Source organism: Heterodontus francisci, chromosome 6 (genome assembly GCF_036365525.1).
Source record: "Heterodontus francisci isolate sHetFra1 chromosome 6, sHetFra1.hap1, whole genome shotgun sequence".
NCBI classification, from domain to species: Eukaryota; Metazoa; Chordata; class Chondrichthyes; order Heterodontiformes; family Heterodontidae; genus Heterodontus; species Heterodontus francisci.
The window spans coordinates 67,598,308-67,610,527 of NC_090376.1; the positions used below are offsets into that span (position 1 = coordinate 67,598,308).

The 12,220-nt window shown below is 42.1% G+C and overlaps 1 protein-coding gene across 1 annotated transcript in view; it reads right to left on the reverse strand.

Annotated features, from left to right (window-relative positions):
* Positions 1 to 272: 272 nt before the first annotated feature.
* Positions 273 to 12,220, reverse strand: part of LOC137371578 (transmembrane protein 182-like) — a 65,062-nt gene continuing 53,114 nt past the window's right edge. Inside the window, exons 7-8 of the mRNA XM_068034416.1 lie at positions 9,366 to 9,503; positions 273 to 4,322 (exon numbers count right to left, since the gene is read on the reverse strand). Of these exons, the coding sequence (XP_067890517.1) occupies positions 4,051 to 4,322; positions 9,366 to 9,503 (410 nt within the window). The 3' untranslated portion in view covers positions 273 to 4,050. The remainder of the gene's footprint in view (positions 4,323 to 9,365; positions 9,504 to 12,220) is intronic.

A 12,220-nucleotide genomic window follows, 5' to 3' on the forward strand; every position in this document is an offset into this window, starting at 1 on the left:
TTGCCAGAGATGGTGCGGTTGCCCTCGATGCCGCTTCATGTCTTCCATTTAAGTGAGCCGCTGTGCTCAGCAACAGCGCGTTCGCGCCTGAAGACCGCCGGGATCGGAGTCCGCTGCCGCGATTCACGACGCACACATAAAATTCAGCCCATTGTCTTGTAGTGTTTGTGTGTGTGCTGGTCCTTTGTATAATGCACACAAGTGAAATGTATGTGTGAAGATTGCAAAAGTATCCTAACATTACTTTTAAAAAAAAAGGCAATGCTCTTCAGTATTTTTCTAGACTTTATTGTGAAATTAAACTTTAAACAAACTCCTGTGTATATTTGTGATTTTTATCAATCAGATAGTAAAGGAAAAAATAAGCAAAAGGTACTAATTCACAATTCATAAGACCTCATGAAAGAAATGCCCAATGCTAATTGAAACAGCAAGGTAAATTTCGAAAATAAGTTTTGAAAAATGACCGAAAACAAATGAATACACAATGAAATTAAAACAGGAACTTTTCATTCGCAGTGCAAACATTTTATAAAATGACTTTTCCTCCATTAATTACAACCTGTGTTAGTTTATTGAAGAGGCAAGAAATGTTACTTCATTTTTAGTTCTACTGATGCTTTTACAAAGCAGTATTTATTGCCAATCCCTAACAAGTTCCTCTCCCTAAAGGATATTAGTGAACCAGTTGAATTTTTACAACAGAATCAAAGACATTATTGATGGTCATTATTTTTGTGCCAGACCACAGATTAAAAAATTTATTGAATTTCACACCACAACTTACCAAGAAAGAATCTGAGCTTGTGACATCTGTGCTGGTAGTCTAGTACCAAAACTATATCCACTTGACTTTCAGAAATGCAAAATTAGTGTCTCAAACATTAACTGTTTATTTTGGAAGCTAAATAATGTTTCATTTAGTTTTTTATTAAAATGTTACATTTTAAAATCTTAATGTATTTCACTGAAACATAATCCATTTTTGCAGATATAAATTGCAAAAGCAGTATTGTGCCTGCTGTTCATCTATATCTCGGTTGCCCATTTTCTGAGATCTGATTGGTTTGTGGTAACCAGGTGTCCTTGAGTGTATTATTAGTTACATGTTTAATAGGAATCAACCTGTGCTCCACCCTTATTTGCTTCCTAGATAGTCCCTATGTGGAGCCACCTGTACTAATGAGGCAGTGGTTTTCCTCTCAACTGCTTGCTGTGTCCTAGCTTCTCACGACCTTACCTTCTTAGAGTTATTATTTGGGAGCCAGTCTCACCCAGTCCCAATGCCAGCTCCAGTTTTTAGTTTGTACCAATACTTTTACAGCTCCAGGTCCCAATTTTCCCTGCTGTTCATCCTCAGTGGCAATTCCAGGACACAAGCACTGGCCCCCCAACATGAAAGGCAAATTCAGTCTCCACCCCCTACTCCATTGAACCTAGCCCTGACTCTCTCCTAGCCTAAAGCTTCCCTTTAGTACACACGTTTGGCAGGCCACGGTGATGGTGGGCTGGGGGAGGAGATTGTGTATGAAGGGGGTCCAAGGAGGTGGGTTGTTTGCTGGCAGGGGCTCTCTGTGGGCCACAGATTGTCCACAGAGGAGGGCATCCCCCAAGCCTGCAGCGAGGTTGCCTTACTTTACTAGATGACCTCCCAGCATGGCGAGGACCTCCCACCTGCCGCTGGCCTAATGCCAGTGGCGGGGAAGGGGTGCAGAGACCCTTAAGTGGCTGTTAATCAGCCTCCTAAGGGCTTCAATTGGCCTCTGGGTGGGAAGGCTGTCTTCGGCCTATGCCATCCCCGATAAAATTGTGGTGCGATGGGCCCTCCATCCCCTACTTCTGTTGCAGTTCTATGGGCCCCCCCACCTCCTAGCCCATCTCCAGAGGGCCATAAAATTCAGCTTCCATGTGCAAAAGCAAAGTGTTAATTTTTTTAATATATAAAATGTTAATGTGGGTGTCTGATTTACTAGCTTTAGTTAATAGGAGGTTATTATTGCAATAACAATGGTTGAATAACTTTTTCAAAACACTATTATTGAAAATAATCTTCTATTCCTTCAAGCAAGAGCTGGACACGTTTCTGGATAACACAGAGACCACCTCATACAAAAAGTAGGTCCAGAATAAAATTCAGACCAGACTGTGCTCCTGGACTATTTTTGATCAACTATGGGGGTGGGACAGGAGCTACCCAGATTTTTTTCCCAAATTGCCCAGATTATTTACCCGCTGGAAATCCTGAATTTTAACTTTTTCTATCGAGCAGGTAGCCATGGCACCCACCCAAAGCTGGCAGGATCTCTCTTTACAAATACATGTTATTAGGACCTGACTGAAGGCCTGAGTGAGGAAGCCGCTGTAGCTTTCCCACTAGGTGAAGGCAGTGTGAAGGGAAGCTGGGACCACAAGAGGCCAAAGCAGGTAACTTACTTTTAATTTCCTTGGGGGGCCAGGAAGAGCAGAAGTGCTCCTCCAGACATCCCTTGTTGTGGATTCTTACCCCCTCCCCCAATCCTGAATGTGACATTTCTGTCAGATGGTACCCAAAGCTGACCCCACCACCTACCTGGTGTCAGTGGGTGACCTCCGCACCACAAGATCTTCTGCCACTTCACGTCAATTCCTAGTGGGAAGTCAGTCAGCTGGATTTAAATGAAATCCAGATGGTAAAATATCTTGGTTCTCATGATGAAATCAATTAGGATAATTTTTTATGCTTTGGATGCGGTCCTGAATCTAGCCTCGATTAATAGGTTAAAAATCTTGGGGGTCAAATTGGTCTACCTCAGCAGTGTGGAACTGGCTCGTAGCAAATTGGCAGCAGATTATTCAACCCACCCGATCTTTCCACTGAAATTCACATCACTGAGATCACTGATATGAGGAAAAACATACAAGATACAACATGGCTGATATGTTAGACTGTTGGATTGAAATAACAATGCATAATGTTAGCAACAAACATACCATATTCTTAAGAAATTTCTATGTTCACTATTTTAAATGAAAGTACTAACTGGTTTGAAATAAATGGTTAATATCTTTGTTTAATAGTGCACGTAGGAATTTCAGATTATCACGTTAACACATTGCTGACCAATATCAGAAACACCTATCATGCAAATGGGTCTGATGTCACTATAGGATAAATTCATTGATCCACGCTGTGAACAGGGAGCCATGCTTGAACAAAAATGTGGGTTGGAGGTGGGGCTACTACACTACTGAGCAGATTCTCTGCTCTGCACCCTTCAAATGAGGCTTCCAACTAGAATGACGAATAGGTGAATTTATCTTTGCATTCACAAAAGCAAACTTATACCAGTTTATGAACATCAGCAGTACTATAAGATTATATTAGTACCTTCAACAAGTTTATTTTTAATGATAGTGCGCAGTTGTGAATTAAACAGGATATGAAATCAGATATGATATCAGATTCATATTATAGCTTTTTAGCAGCATATTAGTATAAACTATGGAGTACATTTTCTACTTTTGTGTTCCTGCTACAAAGCCTTGTCTACAGAGAGTGCATATTGGAAAATGGATAACACAAAGCCCTGATTTTCTTTTTTCAACTAATTTAAATTTATGGAACAAAATATTTATTATGTTCTTTGTTAAACATTACTTTCAAATTTTGGGGGGATTAAAACTTAACAGGAAGCTAACCCCCTGTGGCTCAACTAGGAAATGCACAACCCTGAACCATACAGACCAAGATGCACAGTCAATGCTAAATAAACTGTAAAAACACTACGGTTTACCTTTGTGCTTCTGGATCTATGCAGGAAAAGAGAGTCAGGGTTCCCACACCTGGTTGCTGTTCAGTGTTCATTGTGCAAAATTGCACTTGTGCAGATGTCAGATGAGCACAGGAGAATAGCCCATTAGCAATCAATATCTAAGGTCAAATATGAAGAATGGCTATTGGGGTGAACAATCGGAGGACTACAGATGCCCCAACATGACTCCTGGAGAAATGGAGAGGAAATTGAGGGAAGGGGAAATCACAGCATGAAATATGAAGTGTGATAGAAACAATCAAAGTTCCTCATCACCAACTTTATCAATTGCCAAAGAATACGCTATGTTCTTTTTTTTATTTCGAGCAGCATGTCCAACCTGAAAGAAGAGTAAACCTGCAAATAAGGAAAAGAATATGCTGACAGGAGCTGTCATGAAAGACCAACCAAACTGAACTTTAAGCTTTGGATCTGGGCATGATTTATTTGGTTCAATGATCTGGTCCACCACAGCAACGAGAGCTTGAATCCAATAGGTGTACATAATAATGGAAAAAGTGGACAAAATACCTGAAAACAAAAATAATTGTAATCAATGCAGTAGGAAGGCATAGATATTTCTATGTTTCATTTCTTTATCAAGATTTCTTACAGTTACCTACCATGTAAGGAATTGTTTTTGAAGCTACAAGTGAAAGCTAGCAGGTTTTACTGTGATGGTAGTGATACTAGAAGGTTCAATTGTCACTATTTTCCCTTATATTTTTGAACAGACCCAGTGCATATATCTACACATCTGCATGTCAGAAATAATACTTTATAGTTCTTGGAAAATCTGCTGATAATATAGTTCTGTATGTGCAATCTGTTTTAGGTTGAATAAGTCCACAATGGAGGAAAATCTTGTGTGATATTTTGTAAATAAATAAATTAGCACTTAGCTTTGTTGGCCTTTTCAATCTTCAGAACAGCTTATTTTGATAGGGTAGCCATAGTGGGTGCCCTGCTTAGACCACATTTCAAAGACCATCAGGGTCCCTTTGATATGATAGGACCCAAATTTACATACATGTTAGGAGGGTCCTGTTTGTTTTAGGTAGGCACCTTATTAATTGCCAAAAGCAGTGACAGTAAAAACACCTGCTTACTGACCTGGTCATTTTGAGAATTCCCCACTTTATTCTAGATCAGCATACCACCTACTACATTTGAGGTTATGCACCACCCTGTACATTTGTTTGGATGCATGCCAAAAAGGTGGTTAGAATAGTGATTTTAGACCCAGTAAATAAAGATTACAAAAGCGCAGACCAGCAGAAAGCCAAGAATATTTTATTGCCCAAAGTCCAATTTTAAACCTTACATAATTTTGGCCAAAAATGATATATACCTGAAAAATAGCTCCAAGATCTCTCTTATCAAAGCTAGTGGGATATTTGGGCAAATTTATCACTGATCCCTTTAGTTTAGTTTTTTTAGTTTAGTTTAGTTTAGTGATACAGCACTGAAACAGGCCCTTCGGCCCACCGAGTCTGTGCCGACCATCAACCACCCATTTATACTAATCCTACACTAATCCCATATTCCTACCACATCCTCACCTGACCCTATATTTCCCTACCACCTACCTATACTGGGGACAATTTATAATGGCCAATTTACCTACCAACCTGCAAGTCTTTTGGCTTGTGGGAGGAAACCGGAGCACCCGGAGAAAACCCCTGCAGACACAGGGAGAACTTGCAAACTCCACACAGGCAGTACCCAGAATTGAACCCAGGTCGCTGGAGCTGTGAGGCTCCGGTGCTAACCACTGCACCACTGTGCTGCCTTTAGGTGAACCTGTTTGAATTAGAATTAGAACATTACAGCGCAGTACAGGCCCTTCGGCCCTCGATGTTGCGCCGATCATCTGACCTACACTATTCCATTTTCATCCATATGTCTATCCAATGACCACTTAAATGCCCTTAAAGTTGACGAGTCTACTACTGTTGCAGGCAGGGCGTTCCACGCCCCTACTACTCTCTGCGTAAAGAAACTACCTCTGACATCTGTCCTATGTCTTTCACCCCTCAACTTAAAGCTATGTCCCCTCGTGTTTGCCATCATCATCCGAGGAAAAAGACTCTCACTATCCACCCTATCTAACCCTCTGATTATCTTGTATGTCTCTATTAAGTCACCTCTCCTCCTCCTTCTCTCTAACGAAAACAACCCCAAGTCCCTCAGCCTTTCCTCGTAAGACCTTCCTTCCATACCAGGCAACATCCTAGTAAATCTCCTCTGCACCCTTTCCAAAGCTTCCACATCCTTCCTATAATGCGGTGACCAGAGCTGCACGCAATACTCCAGGTGCGGCCTCACCAGAGTTTTGTACAGCTGCATCATGACCTCGTGGCTCCGAAACTCGATCCCCCTACTAATAAAAGCTAACACACCATATGCCTTCTTAACAGCCCTATTAACCTGGGTAGCAACTTTCAGGGATTTATGTACCTGGACACCAAGATCTCTCTGCTCATCTACACTACCAAGAATCTTCCCATTAGCCCAGTACTCTGCATTGCTGTTACTCCTTCCAAAGTGAATCACCTCACACTTCTCCGCATTAAACTCCATTTGCCATCTCTCAGCCCAGCTCTGCAGCCTATCTATGTCCCTCTGTACCCTACAACACCCTTCGACACTATCCACAACTCCACCGACCTTCGTGTCATCCGCAAATTTGCTGCATTTCCAACTTTCAAATTTTGATACCAGATGAATAAATATTTTCATGGTGTCAGTCTCAATGGAGCTTGCTGAATGCTCGGGCTCAGCGGTGATATTCACTTCTTTAATATTTTACTTGCAGCCTTGGTAGTTTTCACAGCAGATTCCTTCTTATTAACTGCCTTGATCGCACTTACAGCCATAGTTTGTCTCATGTCACAGACAGCAAACCTCCAAGAGGTGGTCTACACTTCAATATAGGGAATATATATAACCTACAAATTCTCTGTAAAGTATCTGTCTGACTAGTAGACCTGAGCCAGGAATTTCCTCAGAGCTCCTCCCTCTCGCTGCTGTAACATTGCAGTGTGTAGCAGAAACCCTGCTTACACAAGTAAAAGGAACTTCATTGAGCTATGTGAATAGGTTCCGTATACAGTGCATATATATGGGGACGTAGTCTCAATCTGTCCCTTATAGTTCTCTTAGCAATCTGTGAACTTTGAAGAAAAAATATTTGTAGCAGAACATGATGAGAAAGAAATGCAGTAGAATTCTAAGAAAATGCCTTTGTGTAAATATATTAGGTCTCCTTTTTGTTGCATGGGCTGGAAAATTTACTACCATTATTACATGCACACCCTCATTGACTGACAGTTGACAGTCCCTACCAATCCCTACTCCATATTGCAGATCTTCCTGCAGTATCCAACAGAAACATAAAACCATGGCAAAAGTTAAAGATTGAAATGTATTCTTAAATTTGTTTTCCTTACTTCGAGGCAGAGAAAAGATGAGGATCATTGTTGGACATCCTGCAGTTTTGTATGCTGGGCATTTTGAAGAGTTAAAGTATAACAGTTGAACCTCTTTGTATCATAGAGCAACAGACTTTCCAAGATAACCAGGATAGCTTTGAAATGTCATGAAAAGAGTGCACAGATTGTCTACTGCTTTTAAAGTTTGAAGTGTTATATATAAAAGTGCATATGCAAGGAAATATATGACAGTACTGATCTCAGTCATGAGTGATTAAGGTGTAACTTTGGATGCTAGCACAATAATCATTGGTAGAGGAATCTCTTAACTATAGTATAGTAAGATAATGTTTAATAATGCATGACCTTCAAAGGGGTTAAAACAGTTAGATTAGAAAGTCTTGTTTGGGGGCAGATGCTTTGGAGAAAATAACTACAACAGGTTACATGAATGGACTGCCTTCAAAAGGATTTGGGAATAGGTAGATCGTAAGGGCTTATCTGTGGCATGTAGCTTTGATGCAGACAAATATATTGGGCTGAATTGTACGAGCCCCTCGATGTCGGGGGTCATGGCAGTAGGGGCCCGTAAAATTCTGCTGGGAGCGGCCGGCCTCGACCCCCGATGTCGAGAAGGCCCTGTTGGATATTAGTGGCAGCGGCAAGGCCTCGGTGTGCACCCCCCCTCACCCACCCCACCGCCCCATTCGCTTGGTGGCGGGGCCTTCATCTGAATATTTAAATGAGCATTAATGAAATGCAAATTAACTCACCTGCTGACAGCGGCTGTCCCACGCCGATTTTATGTTCCACCTGACGTGACTTGTGCGCCTTTGGGACTCTGTTGGCATTCCAAGGCAAGACACTGGTGTGGGGGGGGAGGAATAAAATTATCAGGAGAGGAGGGGTGGGGGATTGGGGAAAACACTTTTTGTTGGCTGTGGGGATGGAGGGAAGGGGTTGAAGGACAAATGTGAGAAGGTTGTGGGGTGCAGTTCGGATCGGGAAGAAAATAAGTTTTGTGAATATTCTTTCTTTCTTTTTTTTCTTTTGGGCCTCCTTATCTCGAGAGACAATGGATACGCGCCTGGAGGTGGTCAGTGGTTTGTGAAGCAGCGCCTGGAGTGGCTATAAAGGCCAATTCTGGAGTGACAGGCTCTTCCACAGGTGCTGCAGAGAAATTTGTTTGTTGGGGCTGTTGCACAGTTGGCTCTCCCCTTGCGCCTCTGTCTTTTTTCCTGCCAACTACTAAGTCTCTTCGACTCGCCACAATTTAGCCCTGTCTTTATGGCTGCCCGCCAGCTCTGGCGAATGCTGGCAACTGACTCCCACGACTTGTGATCAATGTCACACGATTTCATGTCACGTTTGCAGACGTCTTTATAACGGAGACATGGACGGCCGGTGGGTCTGATACCAGTGGCGAGCTCGCTGTACAATGTGTCTTTGGGGATCCTGCCATCTTCCATGCGGCTCACATGGCCAAGCCAATATAGGGCAATGAAAAGACCATTGGTGAGGGGTTGGGAAAGAGCCTCCATCTCCTAAATGTTTATTTTTATAAAATTATGTCTAATACACCTTTAAAAATTTAAATATCACTGAAGGGCTTGCCCTGGAGCCTACGTGGTAGCGCCAGACACCGTTGTCGGGCTGCTGCAGCTGCCCCCTTATATCATCGGGAGCGGCGCTCCACCCCCTCAATTTAAGGCAGCCTCCATGAGTAGTACCGTGGGGGCTGTGCGGCAGCACTTCCGTGTCAGAAGGCTACTGCCTTCACAGTGCTGATAAAATGCAGCCCATTGTGTATAAAGGAGCATGGTTTTCAATAGCTCTTCAAAGAGCTCCTAAAATACAGGAACTGAAAAGCGACTCTCTCTGTATATAGTTAGCGTGATCACTACTGTATTTGAATAATGTCTGTTCCGTCTACTCCACCAACACGTGTCTTGTGCTTACTCAAAGTGTTTTGTTGCGAAAGAGAGAAGGAAGAAGGTTGAATGCTAACAATCATATTAAAATAAACAACTATACTCAAACAAGTAAGTTCTTTCCAAAATGAACTGCCATTTCATGAACAGGATCACTCATTTCCTGTTCCTATTTACAATTCAATGCAGAGACACAAAATTTCACATACCAGCCAAAACAAAAAGTCCTCCTCCTAGTATATACAGGGAATCACGTTCTTGGAAAGCTTCATAAACAATGAGCCCAAATCCAATTCCAATAGTGAATACAGACAACACAATCAGCACACTCCAGGAATGACGAAAACCTACAAAAACAAGTTAACAATTAGATCTAACATTGTAGATATCAAACAGAATTATCAGAGGCTTCAAGTTACCAGTTAAACAAAATAGTGATTTATGTTCTTTGAGCATTAACCAGCTGATGTCATTGAAATAAGGTCACAATGGAATCCCACAGTTACAATGGACCAGATTTTGCTGTAGAGAATGGTGCAACTAATAGCATTCACCATTATTTAAATGTAAATCAGACAGCAACATGCACAGTTAAAATCAGAAATCAGGAAGTTGCTGTCTGAGTTGGCCCTGCTCCTCCAGAAGCTGCACTATAACACTATCTCGCCAGAAACTCAACATTGAAATATAGGGAACAGCATGAAGTTGCTGTACTCATATGATATGTACTCACTAAACTCACCAGAAAGTTAGGGCTTGTCCATTCCAGTGTAAGTACATATTTAATGGCATGATAAATCTTCATTACTGCCAAATAACATCTCTGGCACTGAAAATTAACTTTTACAAGTATAGAATCTCATTTTTTCATGTTTTAATTTTTGTTGGAGATTTAAAGAAGATTTCTTTAATCTCTTATCACTTAAGGGCCTCCTCCTACCGCCACTAATATTTTGCCAGTGGTGACCGGGAACTTCAGCACATGTGAAGGCCACCCAGTAAAACCACTGCCTTAAATATTCACTCCCTCCATTACCGATGCACAGTGCCAGCAATATGTACCATCTACAAGATGCACTGCAGAAACTCCCCACTCCTCCTTTGACAGCACCTTCCAAGCCCATGACCTTTTCCACCTAGAATGACAGGGCGGCAGATGCATGGGAACACCATCACCTGCAAGCTCCTCTCTAATTCACACAACATCCTGACTTGGAACTATATTATCGTTCCTTCACTGTCACTGGGGCAAAATCCTGGAAATCCCTCCCTAACAGCACTGTGGGTGTACCTACACCATATGGACTGCAGTGGTTCAAGAAGCCAGCTCACCACCACCTTCTCAAGAGTAATTAGAGATGAGCAACAAATGCTAGTCTTGCCAACGATGCTCACATCCCATGAATGAATTTTTAAAAAATTACATATTGTATCTGTGCCTAGAGTAATCCAAAACAGTTCCACTGCCCCGTGATCTCCTCATATCCATGTATTTTCCTTTGCTTCAACTATTTATCCAATTTGCCATTAAAAGATGCAATGATCTCTGCATTAACCACTCCCTGTGGCAAAGCATCGCATGCTTCAACAATCTCAATTGCTCACCTCACTCTATTAATGAACATTTTATTTTGATAACCCCATTTTACCCTGTCAAAACAATGTAATTTCAAAAATGGCTTTTAATTCTCTTTTGAGCGCCTCTGCAATAGTCTCAGTGCCTAAATCGCCTCCAATAATTATATTTTCCTGTCCCGAACCTCAATATTGGTGAATCAATGCTGCATTCTATAGTTTTAATGTATATTCTATAATGGGGGAAAATTGTACATAGAACTGTGCCCGAATGAATGTTTATATAAATTTATCATCTCTTCGTTCCTCTCTGCTCCGATTTGTAAAAGTCAAACTTCTGTTTATGGCTTTATCTACCTAAACTCTCAGTGAAATACGAACCTAAGGGCTCCTGTTCCTCCACATACTGGGCAGAATTTTATCCAGCCAACAGGAGCAGGATTGGAGGTGTGAGGGCTGTAAAATCGGGATGGGCGCACTCGCCTGGAAACCCGACGACATCGGTTCCAGATTTTGTCAGCAGTTGGAATGCTTATAAGGTGGCATTACTGCTGCAACACAGTGGGATAGCAATTGGAATTGGTAAACAGCTGGTTAGAATGCATTTGCATTGAATTGAAGCCGATTTTATGGGGGGTTTCCAATTTAGTCAACAGCGCATGGGGGTCACGTATCTTCAAATCCCCAGCTGTTTAAAGATGGCAGCACCAAAGCGAGGTCTCAGTATCATCGCGCAAAGGTTGCCATGGTGACCAGTAGGTAGGGGAAACGAAGACTAATGTCGGCCTGTGGTGCTGGGCTCTCTGCAAGCATGGGCACAGTCTCAGATGCTGGGATCTCTGTAAGGGTGGCTGCTGAGGGTATTAGTGCATCTTCAGAGGGGAGTAGCAATGGGATGATCCCAAGGCAAGATTGTCTCTCCAAGGACAATGCATGGGAGGAGCAGAGACCAGCTGACATGGATCTCATACCCCCAGTCTTTATGGACCCAGCTACCATGCAGGAGCAGCTTAGAGGGAGGAAGCATCAGGATACGGCTGTCCGCACTAGTGAAGCTTGAATAGACGAGACGCTGCAGCCAGCCACACCAAGAATGGCCTATCTGCACAAGAGACTGTACTGGACTCGCCTCAACAACCTGCAAAAAAAAAAAGATGCTGCCTGACCTGCTGAGTATTTCCAGCACTTTCTGTTTTTACTACCTAGTTTATCCTTTCTCTTTTTGAACAAGGGTGTTACATTAGCTATCCTCCAGTCCCACAGCACAATTTGCATAGGTAAAGAAAATGATAAACAATCATAGCCAGATCCTTTGCTATCAGCTCTTTGATTTTTTGCGACAGGTGCAGAACATAAAGGGTCTGGTGACTATTCCACCATGAGTTCTGCTAATTATTTTGGAAACGATTTATTTTCTATAATTAGCTTTATCCTTCTCTAGTATGCCTGTTACCACTGTACTTGTTGACCTACATTGGCACCTGGCCCA